The 20,522-nt window shown below is 40.2% G+C and overlaps 2 protein-coding genes across 5 annotated transcripts in view; one reads left to right on the top strand and one right to left on the bottom strand.

The window, feature by feature from the left end:
• Window positions 1-749: 749 nt before the first annotated feature.
• Window positions 750-16,336, top strand: LOC121889039 (interferon-induced very large GTPase 1-like). Its single transcript, XM_042400732.1, has 6 exons — window positions 750-896; window positions 2,231-2,291; window positions 2,423-2,495; window positions 2,666-2,917; window positions 6,108-6,371; window positions 9,203-16,336. Exons 1-6 carry the CDS (start codon window positions 874-876, stop codon window positions 13,894-13,896), a joined length of 5,367 nt encoding a protein of 1,788 aa, XP_042256666.1. The 5' UTR covers window positions 750-873; the 3' UTR covers window positions 13,897-16,336.
• A 29-nt stretch (window positions 16,337-16,365) lies between these two features.
• nlgn2a (neuroligin 2a) overlaps window positions 16,366-20,522 on the bottom strand; it is a 189,984-nt gene continuing 185,827 nt past the window's right edge. For all 4 annotated transcript variants that reach the window (XM_042400730.1, XM_042400727.1, XM_042400728.1 and 1 more), the window contains one exon: window positions 16,366-20,170. In XM_042400730.1, coding sequence (XP_042256664.1) covers window positions 19,333-20,170 — 838 coding nt within the window. In that variant the 3' untranslated portion in view covers window positions 16,366-19,332. The remainder of the gene's footprint in view (window positions 20,171-20,522) is intronic.

Genomic DNA, 20,522 nt, shown 5'->3' with positions numbered 1-20,522 from the left:
AAAACTTGAGTAAAAAGTTAAAACAGCAAAAAGCAAAAGGACCAAACAGCGAGTCTCAAAAAGAGATCTTCAAAAACTCCTCAAAAAGCCTCTAAGGAAAAAGGTCCCAAAAAGAAAAAAGGAACCCTGAGTCTCTCTTGGCATTTTTTAAAGAGAACTGGTACTTAGAAACGGTGCGCACAACTCCAAATCTCAAGATGATGTTGGGTGCATAGTTGCGATCAAAACTAAACAAATGCATTTGTTTTCTGTCCACATCAAAATATAAAAGAAGATGGATTAGTGAGTGCCGTTGTTTTGTTTTGTTTTGTTTATAACCATACAACTTCCTCTTCTTGACATTCTTATGTCCATATATGGTTTTTTATCTCTAGGACATCCATCAGTTACGTGTTGATGTTATCTGACATTACACAGAATAGCGACCTTTGGTTTAACTGTTAATTACACCACACCCTGTGGAACATTTTTCTTTTTCACATTTGAGGTTAAAATTTAGTTTAAATGAGTTAGAAGTAGGCTTGAATAGACTCAAGCCACTTACAGTGGAGCTTTCAACAATATTTTTTTAAAAAAACAAACATTTAATGGGGGCAGACAGGTTTAGTCATGTGTTCCAATGTGGTTTGAACATGCAAACAGAGAGTTAAGTTTCCTTTTCTTTTAACTTACATAACTGCCCGCTGTTCCTAGGAAATGAAACACAAAGCGACTGCACCCAACTGCAGTATAAAAGGAGAAGCCTGAGGTGGTGCTTTGGCATTTGCAGGAGGGTGCAGTGCTTTCATTTCAGGCCAAACTCTTGACCTATTATAAAATATTGCATATAGAGTAGATATAAACTCCTGGATAAAAGAAGGATGTCATCGTGACATGGACAAATCAGTCTTACAAAGGTAGGTCACCATGTTATTGCTTCCTCTGTGTTTTTTTCTGTCTTTCTCATGTGGATGACATGAAAAGCAAAGTGAAAAAAGCAAAAGAAAACATGGAAAAATACAGTAATGGAATGTAACTAAGTACATGTACTTATCCTGTAGCCCACTTAATATAAGTAGCTGTACTATACCTTTTTCTCCATTACATTTGACAGCTATGGTTACTACTTAACTGATTACACTGATTTTACATTCAAAACAAATGAGTAGCTCATAAAACATGATGCACTGTTTTAGATTAAACTACCTAACAGTAATACTAACTTAATCACCAGGACTGTTGTCTGTGTAACAGATACCTTTACTGTTTTTGCTCATCATACTTCTGTTCTGTCACTTTAGAATAGATATATAAAGCGGTAGTATCATGAATGCAGCACTTTTACTTGTAATGGAGTATTTTTACATATAAGTGGTCTTTTATCACCTTTCAGGGCTTCCACCTGTAGGGTAATCAATTAAAATGAATTGGAATAGTTATTCCATAGCCTGAAAGATATGCATGAATCAGCAAATTCTTTTCATTTTTCTTTGTTTTTACCTGGCCTTTGTTGTCGAAATTTTCTTGAGAAAGAGGCACATGGAGACACAAAGAAAGCATTAAACATTGTTACTTGTTGAAGCAGTTGTAGACACTGTACAATCCATCACATCATCAGTAACAATTATACAAATGTCCAAACACAAACAAAAATACAATCATCTTGTATTTTTGGAGTGAAAGCATTATGTTCAGCTGGCCCTTTCCCTAAAGATTTTGAACCCAAACTAGACAGCTTTATACCTCTCCAGAAGCAAAGCTAAAAACAGTCTGGTCCCTAAATGGACACTTCCATTAACACAGGTCTAACAGACCTCATGGTCAATCAGTAACTTCAAACATGGCAATCCTTCAACTTTAGCTTGTCTAGGTACCTCCACACAGTCTCTAAAACAGTCGGCTTAAGACAAAGATATCTCTAGCTAACGCCAGAGGTCAGCAAGCAATCCTCAGATAGAAACAGGTTCAAGAGTTCAACTAGCCTAGGAGTAGGATTTCTTCACCAACATGTATCCCTAAAATGACAATGACATTACATCACATTCACTTGATAACAAACATTGACTCTTTAGTTTGAAAACATTTGTAACATATATACAAAAGATTTATAAAATGATAACCTACTATTCAATTTACTTTCACACCTTAACAACAGATTACAGTTGTGATTCTTGCTTTTGGTCCATATTGTTTGTGTTATTGTTAGTGTTGTTGGCTGCAAACTTACAGGCCTCTTTCCTTTTACCTTTAGTGAGAAGCAGTGTGGGATGACTGAGAGTGCACCCACAATGGATAACACTGAAGAAGAGGAGGTAAAGAAAATAATGGATAATTGACAATAGTTAAAATAATGAAATTACATGGTAAATACATATTGTGCTATCAGTTATTGATTATTGATTGTTCATTACACCAAAAACGCATATTTTTCTCAATTATCAAGGAGTTCTGTGATGCACCCGATACCTTCCTTGACTGTGAGGAAGGAGACTCTCCTGAAACACCCCAGTCTGACTGTAAGTGTGAGTGATGCAGGTGTAGAAGGTTGGCCTTAAGCAATCTATTGTCCAGCAGAGAGGAAGAAATAAATACTATTCAAGCCAATAAATTGTACACATTTTTACTACTTAAAACATGTTGTAATGTGGAGTTCCTAAGAGGTATTTTTCTTCTATTCTCATGACAGATGTTCCTCCACCAGGAGAAGTAACAGTTCTCCATGCTGGCACTGAGACTGTTTCTCTTGGCTTGACACCTGTTAGGTATAAACTACATATAGATTACTCCAGTGACACACATGAAGGAAGTGTGACTGTGGAAGAATCCAGCACTGTAGATGTTGATGGACTGCATCCTGGGACTGAGTATACTTTCAGAATCACAAGGAGAGCAGAAAATGGAAATCAAAGTGAAACAGCTTCTTTATCTGTCTTCACAGGTAAATCTGAAATTAAAAAAATGTTGCTGGAATTAAAATGAAATTTTTTATCAATACAGTAAAGCTTTGGCTGACTGGTTGTTGAGCTCAACAAATGTTTCCTGAGAACTTTAACATACATGAATGTACTTCTTACACTGTCAGTTCATGATACAGTTTTTAGGGGGAGTTTTGTGTGATGGCTTAATGCAGTTTATCACAGCAAAACGAACAGAGAAGAGTTGCTAATGTATCTCTGTGTTTAATGATAAGTGTCGGTATGACTGTTGTTAGCCGTCATGATGGCAGGTAGGCTGAGCTTCAGTAACATCGCCATGCCGCGTCCTATTGTTCCGGTGGGGACTGTTGCTCGCTGGCTGTTTGGGGCGAATAAACACAATTGATCCTGCGGCGTGGACAAGGCCGAAAATTTGCTTCGCGTTTGGTACACAACATAGACCCTAACACACAAATTCAACAACCAACAGTAATGCAGGCACCTACGAGCAAAAAACAAAACAAATGGGAGAATAAAAGAGAAGTACCTGCGTGTTTAGAACCAGTGCCGCTGCTCCGCATACGCAGAGTACACAGAGCACGTGGGGCCTCAAGTACCAGACGGGGGCCCCCAAAATTAAGGTTGATAAAATGTCATGATAATTATCACATTATTAAATTTGAACACAAATTGAAAAAATATATAAATTAGTAATGGACAGGCCGACCATTAGTTTTTTCATTGTATGTACCCTATCACTCAATTCAGGCAAATAAGATGTTTTTACCTAATATATAAAAAGTCTGTAGAGCACCGCATGCTGTCCTCAGCGCTGAAACATTTGAACGCGGCTGGCAACCTGTTTTCTTTTTTTTTAAATGACCATTTTAGAAAGGCCCCTTGAGAATGCTTTGCCCCCTCTGTGCTGAGAGTCTAGCTCTGCCCCTGAATGAGGCATAATGGCAAGTAAGAGAGAACATGAATCTCTGAAAAAAAGATGAAAAATGAAGAAGAGAAAACTGGGCCCCCATGACCAATCATGCTTAGTGCCTCCAAATGGTTAGCAGCGGCCCTGTTTAGAATGAAGCAACAGGCACACAAAGCAGCCACCGCAGGCCAGAGAGTTTCTGCTTAGCGAGCGCACACACGCTCTCACAAGCTGCTCTTAGTTGAGTTCTGCTCGTGTGAATAGACCATAGACCATGGATTTATAAAGATGTTCTCCTTATAAAGATATCCATGCCATAGACTGTATAGGAATAGACCTGACTTGTGACAATTTGGGGGCAGAAACCAAGGAAGGCACTGGCCCTCTTATGATTGGTCACTTGCAACACGATCACACCCACATGGACCTCCTTTCACCGTGACTGACAGCTGTCACTAACTGAACAGGCAGACTGTTTGGCCATGTAACTAAAAAGGACAGCATCAAATCAGGGCATTTGTGTTTAGATATATTCCCAACAGCTGAGTACACATTACTCATATCATTACCATGATGTTTTATTTTTATATGATGGATTTAATGTACATAAAACTCACCAACCTGCAGTGAGCTGTGAATACTGAGCCTAGCTGCTCAGAGCATGAAGCAACAGCAAGCAAGCAAGCAAAGTTTATATATATATAACAACATAGACATCAGTTACAAAGTGCTTCGTAGTCAAAGAAATAAAATCAAATACAATCAAATCAAAATAAATAAAAACAAAGGTAAAATATGCAAGGAGAACAGACATAACAGACAGCAGTAGACAGCACCAACTACTGACAGCCCAGGCTGCTGCGTGTACACACAGGGTTACTTATGAGGCAGTTATCAGAAAAACAGTGTTACAGCGAATGTAGAAGTGTTGTAGGTGAAATAATAAATGTGATCTAGATTAGGATTAGGTCTATCCAGAAAAATGAATGTATAGTTGCATCTAAACAGATTGAAACCCACACCAAAATAATCTTCCCACAAATATAACCCAATAATATTTCACTTTATTCTTTTACATAGAAGTACAATAATAACACAAAAATGGTTAAAAACCTATAATACATTATTTAGGACTCAAAATCTAGCTAGACTTTTAAAAAAAGAAGTCCCCAACAGTCCGACATAGATTCATCATAATCTGACGAGCTTTCACACACCTTTAGTGTTAACTTTAGTCTGGAGTGAAAGGCGACAGGGGAAAATTTCATCTTTATAGAAAGATTTTTATGTTTGACATTGTTTGGTGATATTACTAACTTCATTGTGGTGGAAACTTAACGCACAACTTGTCTGGACAAATCCTTGTTCATCATGTTGCTTATTTCAAGCAAAATTTGAAATGTAACATGTTTTAAAAACATAAAAATCTATTGTGATTCAAGTAATAACTAGTTACCTTTTAGGTGAAATAACAAGAAATACAGAAAAAAAGAAAACTCATCATTAATAAATCATCTTGTAATTAATTCTGCTGACATACAGTCTATATACTGTAATAAATAAATAGGCCTTCATAAAACCAGAAAGTCATAACTATGGTACACAGACAACATTAACAACATTATGAGGCTCTTGCATCAGCTACTTACTGATGACTGGCATTCTGTCCCTCGTTCAAATACCATCAACACTGATCCATTTCTGTTTTGAGAGTTTTCCATGTATCACTGCCCTCAAGTTGTTGATGAAAATGGGCATTCATAATGATTCAAGTTTATAATCCTTGGCGAAAATAAAACAAATAAATGTCATCCTTAGCATAGACCTTCAGAGAAATGTAGACAAGTTTGCAGTTTGATCTTGTCAAAAGTCAGATCTGTTCGTGCGAGCAGAACTCAGCTTCGAGAGCAGAGTGAACCTGTGGGAGCATGTGTGCCCTCCAGCGCTTACCATGCAGAAACTCTATCGTGCGTGGTGGCTGCTTTGTGCGCTTGCTGCTTAGTTCTAAACACGCAGGTGCCATTGTTTGCTTCTCCTTATGTTTTGTTTCTCGTTCGCAGCTGCCTGTACCACTCTTGGTTGTTGAATTTGTTCATGAGGACTTATACCGTGTGACTGGCAGATAATATCTGCACGTGAAATAATATAATTTGCTCGTGAGCATGTTTTACCATGCTCGCGACAAATGATATAAATCTGATGCCATGCTTATGCTTGGCAGAAAACAGTACAAATATAGAGGAAACTTTTCAATTATAACTGAAACCATTATGTTGTTCCCACAGAGCCCAGCCCTCCTGCACAGATTACAGTCTATCAGGTCAACAATGAGTCACTTTCTCTGCGTTGGGACACTCCTGCTGGTGAAGTGGAGAACTACATTGTGACTTGTTGCAGTGAAGAAGAGAGCTGTGTGCAAGAGCTGACAACAGACACAAACAGCCTGACTTTCAGCAGCTTGAAGCCGGGGGTTTGTTACTCTCTCCACGTTTCTTCACAACTGAAAAATGGAAGAAGAAGCAAGCCAGTCGTAACATCTGTACACACAAGTAAGTAAAAGAAAAACATTACGAAAAAGAATTATGAAGCAATAAAATAAAGAGAAATAAAACAAATAAAGGCAAATACCAGCTTGTCTGCAGAAATATGTTTAAAGCTCCTCTGGGATATTAGTTTTATATTTTATATTATATTTTATATTTATATTTTATATTATATTTATATTAAAGCACCTGGAGAAGATCAGACAAGTCAAAAATATACACATTGCATTAATAAATAATAGTGGTAATGAAAATGGAACATAAAAACAAGCATAAAGCTTTAGAGCTTTCCTCCAATCAGTTGATATTAAGTAAAAAAAGTAATACTTTATTTATTTTACTCTTCTATTTACCTTTCACAGTTTATTTTATTGTTCACCTCCTCATTGTTAGTGGTATGGCTCTGTGGATGGTAATGTCAATCTGTTGGTCTGTCTGTCCACCACTTTGGCCTAGACTGAAACATCTCAACTACTATTAAATAGATTGCCATGAAATTTTGAAAGGAAGAATCTTACTGACTTTGGTGACCCTTTGACTTTGCATCTAGCGCCATCATCAGGTCAAAATTTATCCAAATCTCTGGTTTATGACCTAAGTATCTAAGAAACTAATGACATTCCCACCAGCCTGTTGTGGCTGACATACTGACATGCTAAACTAGGATTGTGAGAATAGAACATTATACCTGCTAAACATCAGCATGTTAGCATTGTCATTGTGAACATGCTGACCTCACTGTGCCTATAAAACCTTACAGAGTCGATAGCATGGCTGTAGACTCTTATGCTTTGCTTTCTGAATCAGCAGCAAAAAAAACATCCACTAGGTAAAATTGCACTGCTAATGTCAGTTTGCAGGCTCCATAGCCAATAAGCTTGTCAGCTGCAGCACACTAGACACCTTAAAAACGAACCTGCAACTGTCGTTTTGGTCAATTTAGATGTTTGTGTGGTCGTTAGGGTTTGGTTATGCTTGAACAGAATTAGTTTGAACTGGTGCCGGCAAAAAATTAATGAACAATTCTTTTTCGAGTTTGGTTTGTACTGAGTTTACACTGATACCTACTGCCCCCAGGAAATAGCCATATGCTCACACTCTAAAGTCAGACACTGACTGCCTACTCTGCTTGTATATTTCATCAAACTAACTGTCAGCTAGGTTGAAAAGCTGATCATCAATTACTCTTTTCCCTGTCAATATTAACCAACTAAATTGTTACAGAAAACAAATGTAAAATCTGCTCTCTACCACGCATTTACAGGAGATGTTTTGGGTAGAGTAACATGTCCGTGCCTGGTGATGATAAACATTGTTAATCAGCACAAGTGACTCTGCTCCTTGAGCAATCCATTTGTGATCCCTTTTCCATCTTCCAATCCAATTTGTCCAAATTGTGCTTGCTACTGAGATTATTCAGTACTAGTACAAACCCGTATACTCAATTCAACCTGATGAGTCAACTGCTGCTCTCTCTCCAGCCAACACTCCGGATTTTTGCAGGGGTCTCCCTATTTTTAACCCTTTCTCCCACTGTGCTCCCAATTGGTAATTACTCCTGTTATTCTCCCGATTTCATAGTTTTTCTTTTTCGTTATCACAACATGTTTCTGGCACTGTACAGCGTGTGTGCGCAGCTGCTCTCTGCACAGGCAGTCTTTCATCTTGTCCCCTGTCCTCTGCTGCTGATGTGATTGATTGCCTGCAGGCACTGCTGGTGGAGAGAGGAGGTACTGGTTTGTCTCAGCCAGAAGTAAAATTTACAAGAATTTGCCAAATGTTAAGATATGTGCCAAACTCACATAAACAGTTAGGCTAAATACAGACAGCTTTCGTTGTGGTGCACTGTGGTTGTGTAAAACATACCGGCGGTGGATGGGACACTGCGGGCAAAGCAGTTGAAAATATTGTTTTTCTACATATTTCATACTTGTTCAGCACGTGGTTTGATAAAGTACTTACTGGCTTTCTACTTGTGAAGGTTTTGTTGCACTTACAGGAGCCTAACAAGCGTATCATCAACTCAAGTAAAACGTTATCTTTCACTTCAACCCCCCCAAAAAAACCTCCCGATTTTTGAAACCTAAATGTTGCCAGGTATGCTCTCATATATACTTACTTCCCATACATGCTGAACTGCTGCCCGTATGCCAAAGAATACCAAAGAGAACACCAGAATCTAACAGTTGACTCAATGTCTCAGTTTTGAATATTGCAGGGAGGAGTAGCACAAGCAAAAACAGCCACAGTGAGATCTTAGATGAAGAGCTGCAGATGACAGGCTCTTACTACATTTTCTACAAACCACCACACCTCCCACACTTAACCAAGGTAAACAACTTATTTCACCTTGCCAGTGGAAAAACACTTGCACCACTGCCAGCGTGACTTGAATGCTCATGGCTGTTCAAGGCATGACTCCGTTTGACAACCCCCACCACTATGGAAAATCCCTATTGGTGTGTATTGCATGCCTGGGACTGTGCCCTCTATTAACTGGTCTACATATGCCAATCATGGGAGCAAATCTAATAAAATTACTGATTTTTTGAAAGGTTGAATTAGGACGGTGGTGTATCCTGATTAGCTGAAGCAGGTCAACGTACGATGATGTGTGTCAAGACGTGTGTTGCTTTTATGGGTGCTTTATATTTTAGTAAGGTTGGAAGGCACCACACAAAATTGTGCACTGTGACGATTTACCAGGGGTTTCAGGTTACATCAATCAACATTACAAGTGCACTTATTTTACGTACCAAATTATGTTTGGATGTATGCTTTCATACATTAAAACAACCAAACACAATTTTAATAATTATTGTCATTCATGTCCACAGAGAATCAGCTGGAGACATTATTGGGGGATCTGGGCTTGGAGCAGCACTACAAAGAGAAGCTATCCCTGAGGACAATACTTCAAATTGATGAGAGGACCATTACTGATGAACTTGTTAAGTGTAATTCAGATCTTCCGTGGTATTTTCTGAAGAAACTGATGATGGTTAATGTGACAGCTAGGAATGTGAAATATACATCAGTATGTGAGTCAGCACATGAGAACCTTGATGCTATGTCAGGGAATACAAGGTTAGATCTTAAGAATCTGGTCAACAGTCCAAATTCAGGTGACATGCCAAACCCCCTCGACATAATCACTGCTCTCTTTCTGTGTTCTGATGGTTTTGTACAGCAGGAAATGGCACTCAAAATGTCTATGTGTCAGTTTTCTGTGCCTCTACTGCTTCCCAATTGTGAAACAGAACAGTGCACACTCATGCTGTGGGCCATGAGAGACATTGTTAAAAAGTACAGACCTCAGTCCCTTTCTGAATCCAAGGGCTTCATTGAAGACAGAGTTGTTCTCTCAGATCTTCCGATGATATCTTTTGTTAGACTGGGTGAGTGCTCCTTGTCCAAGTCAGAGATTCTCAATAAGCTTCTGAGCAATTCTCAGCAGTACCATGACACCTTTGTTCACCACGATATGGAGTGTGGTGACAGTCCGAGGAAAATATCCAATGGATTGGTTGAAATTACTTGGTACCTCCCTTGTGGAAACAAAAACATGGATATTTTCAGTGAGCCGGTTGCTGTAGCTAACCTTCGTGGGGACATTGCATCATTTGAAACACAATACTCTTTTTTGTGTCAGACATCTGCTGCAGTTTTTGTGTTCTTTGACCATTTGGACTCTGAGTGCAGGCTACTGACCAACCAACACTACAAGGCACAGATCTTCTTGGTATGTAACCATCAGAGGGAGAGCTTCAGTCTAGATGCTTTAGAAAAAGTAGCAACCGAGTTGGGCTTGACTAACAGCAACATTATTTTGAAGACTAAACACATGAATGATGCAGACTTCGTCAAAAATATGCGGAAAACAGTCAGGGATGTAGTTGAGAAATCAGAGATGAAGATGGCAATAGAGCAGATGGCTGACATTGCCCATGAACTGGGAATCTTGGTTGATGAACACTCTCCAGAGTGCCAGACTGCCAAGAAAAATGCAGATGCCATCACTGCAGAAATTCAAGACACCCTTGAATACAAAGAAGCTCAGCTTCCCTTGCAAGGCCAAATATGGAAAGATTTGACTTGCTTAGAGAAGGAGGAATTTCGGCTTCGAAAAGCTGGGTCTGAAAACATAGAAATGTACAAAAGTGATCTTCAGGAACAGAAAACAAAACTTCGGGAAAAACAGAACTCTTATGACATGTCAAATGCTATGACATGCTTCATCGACGCAATATCAAGCCCAGGGATAGAGAGGTGTTATTTCCTGAAATGGATGCGAGTTAACCTCGATAATCTGTCTCGAGAAAAACTGTCTGGTCTCAGGGAGCAGTACAAAAAGAAATGCATGAGTTCTGAGAACAAAGAGGAGATTAAAGACATCGACAGAAAACTTTCCAACAGCTCACTGGGGACTGAGCACTTCTTCCGTGAAATGGGTCAAATCTATGAAGCTTCAGTTTCCCTTCCAGAAACACACCCATCACGTCAACAATTACAGCATCTTCCAGAACTCTGTGCAGGATTGTTACTTGATGGCTTTCCTCTTGAGCTTGTTGACGGAGATGCATCCAACATACCTCTAAGATGGGTGAGTGATGTTCTCTCTCGGCTCAATGACTTGGTGTCTCCTAGGAGCAAGATATTGGTAGTCACAGTTCTTGGAGTTCAGAGCACAGGAAAGTCCACTCTCCTTAACACAATGTTTGGAGTGCAGTTTGCCGTCAGCAGTGGTCGATGCACTCGAGGTGCCTTCATGTTGCTCATCAGAGTCAATGAAGATGTCAAAAAACTACTCAACTGTGACTTCATGGTGATCATTGACACTGAGGGCTTAAAGTCACCAGAGCTTGCACAACTGGATGATAGCCATGAGCATGACAATGAGCTTGCAACCCTCGTTGTGGGGCTGAGTGATATCACCATTATCAATATTGCAATGGAAAATTCAACAGAAATGAAAGACATCCTACAAATAGTTGTGCATGCTTTTCTAAGGATGAAAGAGGTAGGCAAAAAGCCCAAATGTCAGTTTGTTCACCAGAATGTGTCAGATGTTTCAGCCCATGAGAAGAACTTACGAGACAGGAAACTGCTCTTGCAACAGTTAAATGAGATGACCCAGGCAGCAGCCAAAATGGAAAAGAAAGAGGAGAACAAGAGCTTCACTGATGTGATGGAGTACAGTCCAGACACTGGGAACTGGTACATTCCTGGACTCTGGAATGGAAACCCACCAATGGCACCAGTCAATGCAGGGTACAGTGAAGCTGTATATGAGCTCAAGAAGAACATCATCCAAATGTTGGGAAATTGTGACTCATCTGCTAATGATATCTCTGAGTTTACAGAGTGGATGTCAAGCCTGTGGAATGCAGTAAAGCATGAAAACTTCATCTTCAGCTTCAGAAACAGCCTAGTGGCTGATGCCTACATGAGGCTTTGCACAGAATTCAACAAATGGGAATGGGAATTCAAAAAAGACATGTACACCTGGGTCACAAATGCTGAAACAAAAATTTCCAATTTCGGTACAGTTGCTGTGAAATCTGAGAAACATGATATGAGAGAACTTCTCACAAGTTTGAAAAGTGAAGCTTGCACACTGCTGTCTAAATGGGAGACAAAGCTTCTTGAGAATCTGATTAAGTACTTCAAGCAAACAGAGGGTCATGTCTACCTAGTTGAAGGATACAAAGAGGAATTCTCAAACAGTGCAAAAAGCCTTCGACGAGAAATGGAGAGGTCTGTGTTTAACCAGCTTGAAGCCGCAGCTGACATCAGACAGGGTATGGTAAAGCTGGATAGTATTAAGGAGAACCACACAAAAGAATTAGAGGGGAGGGTGTGTGCATTAATTGAAGAATGTCGGGATAAAAAACTCGACATGACAGACACAGAGCTAGACAGTGAATTTAATGAGATGTGGGATAAAACTTTGAAGGAACTATCTTTTTGTGAACAAAGGGTAACAGATGTCTTCGCCAATGTATCTCACAACCTGAGAGTAAATCTCTCACATAAGGGGAGTCATGCAAATGAAATACTGAATAAAAAAGACCTGAAAAATTGTGGACAAGTGCCTTTCAAATATAAGCCTACAGTTGAAGGAGCCTTCAACCAATTTAAACACACTGTGAAAAAGTGGTTTAACAAAGATCAAGTAGTGGCTATACAACAAATGGCTGACAGCATCATAGCTGCTTGTGAAGACTTTCTGTCACAAAAAATGGTACGAAAAACCAATTACCATGAAACTTACATCCAGGAGATCCTACACATGATTGATGAAAGGCTGCAAAACAATCAGGATGTTACAACGGACATTGAGTTTGAGGTTTCTCTAAAACAGCACATCTGTGGTTTAGCAGCCAGAACATTTCAGAAAATGCATGAAGATTTCATACATGTGAATGATCCTTACAGATGTTTGAATCAAAACAAAGAAAAATTTCAGACTGATTTTATGGATGTGTTCCATGAACGAGACCAGTGCCAGAAGAAGGCAGAAGAATTCACTGACAGATGCTTGAAGCCTGCAGTTGAAGACTTTGTCAACCGCTCCTTGGGTCCTGACATCATTGGTGAAATGCTGACATGCCATCAGTTCAGCACCCGAATGTTCTTCCAGTATGCAATTTTACTGGATTTGCTCTCCGAGGATGATTTTGAAAACTATTTGAGCTACATTTGCTCATATGAGGATTATGTAAAGAAATGGACACTCAGCCAAATAATGGAACACTTCTATGACCCATCTACAACGTTTCAGTTTGAGAACCGACATCTTCAGTTTAGTATCAACAGCATAAACAATGCCATCAACAAGGCCAAAACAGGAAAGAGTGGCAACTTGAAGACATTTGTGGAAGATATCTGCAAGGAACTTGGTGATAAACTGGTCATTTCCCAGGATGCTCTTGGTGCGTTCATGATCCTGAACAATGCTGACAAGGAACAGTTTGCTCGCTGGCTCACAGAATGTGTGAAGGAAATGGGACAAGCTCTTATCGAAAAGTTAAAAGAAGACAACATCCAAGTAAAACTAATAAATCTCCATGTGCAGCCTCAGAATGAGCTTTTCACTAAGGTGATTGGATGTGGTAAACAGTGTCCATTCTGCAAAGCGCCTTGTGAGGCAGGAGGAAAAGAACATACTGAGCACTGGACTTCACTGCATCGGCCAGAAGGTCTTGGTAGATACAGGTGGAACAACACAGAAAAACTTGTCACTGACATATGCTCTTCTTCTGTGATCAGTGACGTGCGTTTTCGCTCTTTTGCTACAGGACTTCAATGGCACCCTTACAAGTGTTACAGAGAAATTTACCCTGACTGGAAAATTGCTCCAGATGTAAGCCTTGAGGCATCAGACTACTGGAAATATGTATTTGCAAGATTTAATAAGAAGTTTTCCAAAACATATGATGCAAAGCCTGCTGATATTCCCACATCATGGAAACATATCACATGTAAGCAGGCAGAATCAAGCCTGAAAGAGTCATTTAACGTCAAGTGAGAGACTACATGCTCTGTGTGTTACAGAGATACACACTCTTCTCATGACATTCATTCATTTATCCTCTTTTCATGGATACTTTGTTTGTTTGTTTTATATAATGTAGAAAACAGACACAAGTAGTAACATACTGTATATATGATGACAAGGTTGACAATACAGATATTTTGCCAGTACCGCAGAGACATAAGAGAAAATCACTACATGTAGTGCTCACCTCTACCTGAGACTGACTTTAACATGTTTAATAAAAATAATCTGCTTGAACTGTATGTTGATAAAGACACTTTTAAATACTTTTTGATAATGAGTCAATGTGCATGTTCAGAGCACGTTAGTTTGATTATATCTGAGTTTGCATTTTATGATTTTGTGTAACTGATGAATTTCATTATATTTTTGTACAGTGATGTACACAATTTGTCAAAGCAACCAGGTGACAGAAAAAAGTGTTTTTTAATTCAAATGTAATATGATATGCAATGTTTTTTTGTTTTTTTTTCAGTGAATTGTCCGATGCCAAATATTTACCTTTCTTTGATGAATTAAAAGATCATTCAGTCTATATGTGGTATTGTCCACATGTATAAAGAAAGGTGTTACGGCCCCAAGTTGCTCTAGAGGGAGAAAGGAGTAACATAAAACTAGCTGAAGAATCTGAGGAGTCAGTGTGTTCAGTCTTGAAATCTTTTATTGCCAGATGAGCAAGATTAAATGCAATGTCAGGGAATTTTTAAAAATCAAATTAAGTATATGTCTTTTTTAAAACTCAGAATTGTTTTTGTTTCTGTGAAGTATGTAGTACCAAACATTTACAATTTCATATTAATCAAAATATTATTCAGTCTATATGTGGTATTTTATTGTCAACATGTATGCTTTTCTTACTTCTGTTAACTGATTGAATAAAGACACAAAATCAGCAAACTGGCTATGAATGTCTTTAATGTTTCCCAGATCAGAATCACAGCATACAGTGTATAATAACTTCTAAAGTAAACAGAAATATCATCACCTCATTTATTTATATAGTTTTACTTTACTTTTTTTAATAATCATCTTTTTTAAAACTCCATTATTTAACATTTTTCTTCATCTCAAGTCTCGGGTTTCTGAATTCAACAAAGAATGTAAAAACAAGACAACAGGTGCAACTTCGCAATGGAGACCGAGCCGCAGGTTTTCGTGTGTGAGTCAGTGTGCGTGTGTCACTGTCTGTGTGTATGTTTGCCATTGTGGGGCGTAAATCATGTGCTTCCATTCACCATCGACCTGACACAAGATCTCAGAGTGATGGAGTGCATGAAACAAAGTCATCTTGCTTTGATTGGCTTACTGCAGTTTACAGGTGTTGAAATACAAACTATCCAAATTGTAGCCCCAACTGTGTGAACCACAGGTCACTTTATACAGTAAACAGTGCTGAGTGTGTGTCCACATCCGTCTAGTCTGGTCCACTGTTTAACACACGTACTCAGAGTCTGCAAGTGCACTGGACTTTTCAGATTCCTCAACATTTCACCCATTTCTCAACTGTTTAACACACAAAACTCCTTTCTGCTACATCACATCACTGTACGGTCAACACCACCTCCATAACCACAATGCAACACAGTGTGTGGAAGGAAAACATTGGACCACCTGCGTGATCCCATGACTGTATGTGAGGCATCTTACGGTATCAAAGCCCTCATGTCTGTCCCACGTGTGATTAAGTGGCTACATGTAAACACTGCTACATGTGGAGTGAGATAACATTTAATTGACTGCATTTGTGTTTAGTGTCTCAGTTTAGAAGTCCTGACCATGAATCACTGGCCAGTTCCCTACACCACCGTTACATTAGTTAGCTGGCAAAAAGGCAAAGCTGGCATCTATCAGTGCTCTTAGCCTCTAAGATGTTTCCATAAATACCTGGTAATCACACAGATCACACAGCACAGATTCACCAGGAGTATGCTTAAATCACAAGATATATTTTAAAATGAAAGTTTGTTAAAGGCTTTAACAAAAAAGGGGAGAAAAGATCTAGCTACCACAATCCCATAACAAAGAGCAATGAAACCATTGACTTAAAATGTATTTTTCAAATTTTAAAATGTAATATTTATCAGAAACTAACAGATGCCAACCACATGATGAATTTCTGCTACAGTGACTTTCCTGGTTAGGAACTGTGATGCTACAGGATGCCCACATGATAATGGGCAACATGATGACAAGACAAGGTAAAGAGAAAAAAAAAAGGTCTAATGTCATGAAAAGTGATCATCTGTAAGCATTTTTTTACTCAGCAGTGAAACCTCAAGCTAGTGGTCATTTCATTGCAAACTGCACCTGTTGTCTTTTGTTGTCACAAAATAAGCATTTCATTCATTCACTCAAAAAAAAAAGAAAAAAGAAAAACAAACAAGAAACTTAATATTTACAAATATTTTGTCTGTTTGATTCTTACACTTAAAAATGTACAGTTTTGATCCTCTTCCAGGTGTTGTGTGTCTGTGTATGTCCTGCCACCCAGTTTGGTATTTTTCTTCTCACATCCAGTTTCCTCAAAGTGGGCAGACTGCAGTGAACCTGACACGATGGCGCCCTCCAGTGTTAGCTTATAAAATAGACAAGGAAAAAGAACAGACCAAACTAAATAATACCTTGTTGCTGTTTTTACCTCCAGTGGTGTCATCGTAGCTGTGTCGTGGTAAAGTTTACCCCACAGCCCCTCACTGCCTTCTTATCCACAGGGGTACAAAAGAGTTCACACAGATCTGATCAGACATATCAGATCCTCCGTAGGACAGATTAACAAGGTATAATCCTGGCGAACATTGTGGATAGAAAGATGGCCATGCCTTTGAATGTCCTTGTTTGCTCATGATCAGTTCATCCCCTCACTTGATCTGATTTCTACATTTAAGGCTGTGAGTCTTTTCCCAATATCCTCCCAAAGTTTCTTTTCCACAGCGTGCACCTTTTCTTGAGCTACTGTCCATCATCTGTTCCACAGCATTTGTCCACCTGCAGCGCACCCAAGTCAGTTGTTTTGTGTTTTACATTGTGCACATATCCCTTTCAATGGGCTTACAAAATCTCTGACAGGAGCAGCCAAGTTTATCTCTCCCCTACCAGCCCTCCCCCACCACCCCTTTTGGGTAGTAATAAAATAGAAAACAAACAGGCTAAAGCTAGAGCACAAGCAAAGACAGCACCGGTGACTAACTTCTCCCATACTGGATGTAGGCTACCATGTGTTCCTGTGGGCTCAAACAACAACACGTTGGTTCAGTTAACATAGTGTATTAACCAGAGTATTACCCATGACCCATGTTTGAGATCCTAAGCAGAGAATCAGAAGGGGGCGTTGCTGAGCTTTAAGCCTGCACATTCTCACCAGGAATGAAAAGCGAAGAATAGGAAACAGCTGTGTTTCTATTACCCTGTTTAGGGGATCTAAGTCCCCTTCTCACCTTGCAGCTCTGTGTACGCAGACCATAAAGGCCCGCCGGTTACCCTCAGTGTGCTTAGAGTTTAATATACAACCGACAAGCTCAGAAAAAGTCACTAGCTTAGTGAACTAACCCTTGAATGTGAGGATAATAGCAGAGCTGAACTGAGGTCAGAAATTGTGTAGAACGGTGCTGACACAGTGAAGTCAGGTGGTTTGGAGTTTTGTGGTCACAGCAGGGGAGTTATGGGTGATCATCGCGGTATGGGCGTCAGTCTTGAATACAAAACTAGTCTACTGACAGAGAGAGGAGAAGGAAGGGAGTAAATGGTGATGATAAGGAGAGGGGGTATGCAGCAGGAAGGAGCTCATTTTAGAGTCTGAGTTTTTACCATGGGGGTGATCCTGCCTGTCTGCCCCTCTATCTCTTTGCTGTCTAATTAGGGCCTACCGATGCCCATGTGAAGCAGTACTGATATCACACACTCACACAAACACACACTCTCTTTCTAACAAGCACACATCAAACAGAATATGCATGTGCTGGAAATAGGGGTGCAGACAGGAGTAGGAAGGTGTACGTAAAAGAGCAGAGGCTTGTCTTTCTCTGCTTTGTTTCTCACCCTATCTGAAATACAAAAATAATTCTGTACAGGCAAGCTACAACAACAGATTTGGTACCTCACGTACCCTAAAAAACCATAATTTCCATAAAAATGGAAAGAAAAAGTAGCTACTGTAGGATTATGGGGTTGCTGTTGGCGTGCTGCATCACCAGGTTGGAGAAATACCTCTAAATACCATCATGAAGGAGAGAAAGAATGGAGGAGTAAATTCACAGATGTTGATTTCACCGTAAGATTTTTTACATCTTGTGGCAATGACTTTTTTTCTAAATGAGCCTTGGGAGGTGAAGAGGATTTGTTGGGTTACTTCAGGATTTTCTGTGATGTTCTTGAGGTAAAACAAAGACCAAAATATCAGAAGCGGACCGATATGATTTGATTAGATTTGGGAAACGTGCATTGACAGATACAGTGTCCTTTCCCCCGTCATCATCTTTAAAAATAATTCATGCATAGATCCCCACTGAGAAAACCCATTTATATACTTTCTCCTTTGTACACATTTATATATAACTATATATAATATCTTTTCTCTATATCTATATTTTAAGCGAAAAATCTTTCCACAAAAAACAACAATTAAACAAATGCTTGATAAAAAGAAAGAAACAGAAGATGAAAGAAAGAAAAACACAATCGAGGGCCAGTTTGGCACTTTGTCATGAGAACACACAGCATCTGTTAGTTGACAGTAAATAGGAATACTCTAGAATTTTCTTTAGTTTTTTCTCCCTTGATGAGAACGCAAACACAGTAGTACATACTTGGCACCAAGAATGCTGGTAGAATGAAAGTATCAGATATTCATGTTTTCATAGCTATATGCTTACTGTATGTACTCTATGTCCCCACCTACAGCTCAGTAGTTTATGAATCCTTGGAGCAAAAGAGCGCTGGGGAGAGGGAGAGAATCACATGTCGAATGGGGAAAACAAAGCAGGTATAACACGCATATGTAGAAAAGAGAATGATATATGCACACAAAACACTAGGGAGAGAAAAAAAGAGATGACACCAAAGTAAAAAAGGGAAAACAGCGAAAGGCGAGAGGCATTCGTCCCTTCGACAAATGTCAGGGGGCTATAGTCTGGAAACATCAGACTTTCTTTGAAAACAGTATCTTTGAAAGATCTAAATCTCCCCCAAACTGGTCATCTGCTGCCTTGCAGTCAGTTGCTTCTCCACACGCCACCAGTGGAGAGAGCTGCTAAATTTGACAGCACATGATGGAGGAGATGGAGTTGTTTTTGGAGAAACAAGAGAATAAGAAAACAGAACAAAGGCCCACATCCAGAGGCCTCCCTTCTAGATCGTTAGCAGAGCCAGTCTTCCTGGTCCTTAGGTGGCGCTGTGTTGGGTCAGTCCCTACTATACCCTGGTGGTGGAGTGGGGGTGGGGCAGGGTGTTGTTGTGGCCAGTGGAGGGGAAGGTGTTGAAGGCATGGAGAGGCTGCATGCTGGTGATGGTACTGGGGATCATGGTAATGGTGTTAGGTGTCATCAGCGGCACGTCGTCTGGGGCACGGCGCAGTGCCAGTGTGTAGTCAGGTGGGCAGGCGGGCCTTAGGATGTCATGAGGCCGAAGGGGCTCCATGTCATGGTGAGCATCATGCTCCGAGTGCTTCATTTGCAAGGACATAATCTCCTCCTCCTGGCTATGAGCCAGGTCATTGGCAGGGCCGCCTCGCTGAGGAGACAGCCGGTGGCGTCGCATCTCGTGCCGCTTGTCACGCTTGTAGTAAAGGGCAGCAAAGGCCAGGATGTTGAGGAAGAGGAGTGACGCCCCCACAGCGACCGTCACGCTCAGCTCAGTGGAGTAGTCCCGGGTGTCTCCAGGGAAGAGGTCCTGGTGTGGACGCTCTGAACCCTCGGGCTCCGGGTCAGGGGGGAAAGTAGGGTAGGGATGTCGAGTAGTGCGAGGCCCTGGTGTTCTGGGCCAGGGGGGTCTGATGGTGCCAGGGCCAGGACCTGGTGGCAAGCGGGTGGTGGTTGGGAAGAGCTCCTCATGTAAACTATGGAGATGGGGGACTAATTCCAGCCAGAAGGCCACCTTGTTGGCTCTGTAGTTGTCTCTGACACGAGGTTTCAAGCCAATGTGGAGGTACTGCTTATCCTTCGAGTTGAACTTGGTCCAGATGACTTCTTCAAAGCGGTTGGGCTTGGTGTGAATGAATTTGGTGTCCTGAGGGACTGGCAGGTTGGGGTCCCTAGTGGAGGACAGAGGGGGCACCTCAGTTACAGGATTTCAAGTGGAGTCAAATACAAGGTTTTAATCAATCTGGTTCATCGATTTCTGCAATGAGTACATTAAAACACTTAAGACAACTTTAAAATCTAAGTTTTTATTCATACACTTACAGCAAAGTGAGACAGGGTTCTAAACTTTTATCAATTCTATTAACATCTGGTTAGTGGGATTGGGCCCTATTCACAGAGACACCTTATTCAAAGGGAAGCAAAGCCTTCGGAAGAACTACTACTGAAGAGACATCACACTAGCTGGTTCATCCTGCAGTCCCACCACAGGGTGAAAAGAGAACTTGAAATACATTGAAACAA

Source organism: Thunnus maccoyii, chromosome 22 (assembly GCF_910596095.1).
Source record: "Thunnus maccoyii chromosome 22, fThuMac1.1, whole genome shotgun sequence".
NCBI classification, from domain to species: domain Eukaryota; kingdom Metazoa; phylum Chordata; class Actinopteri; order Scombriformes; family Scombridae; genus Thunnus; species Thunnus maccoyii.
This window is presented reverse-complemented; position numbering and strand designations above follow the sequence as displayed.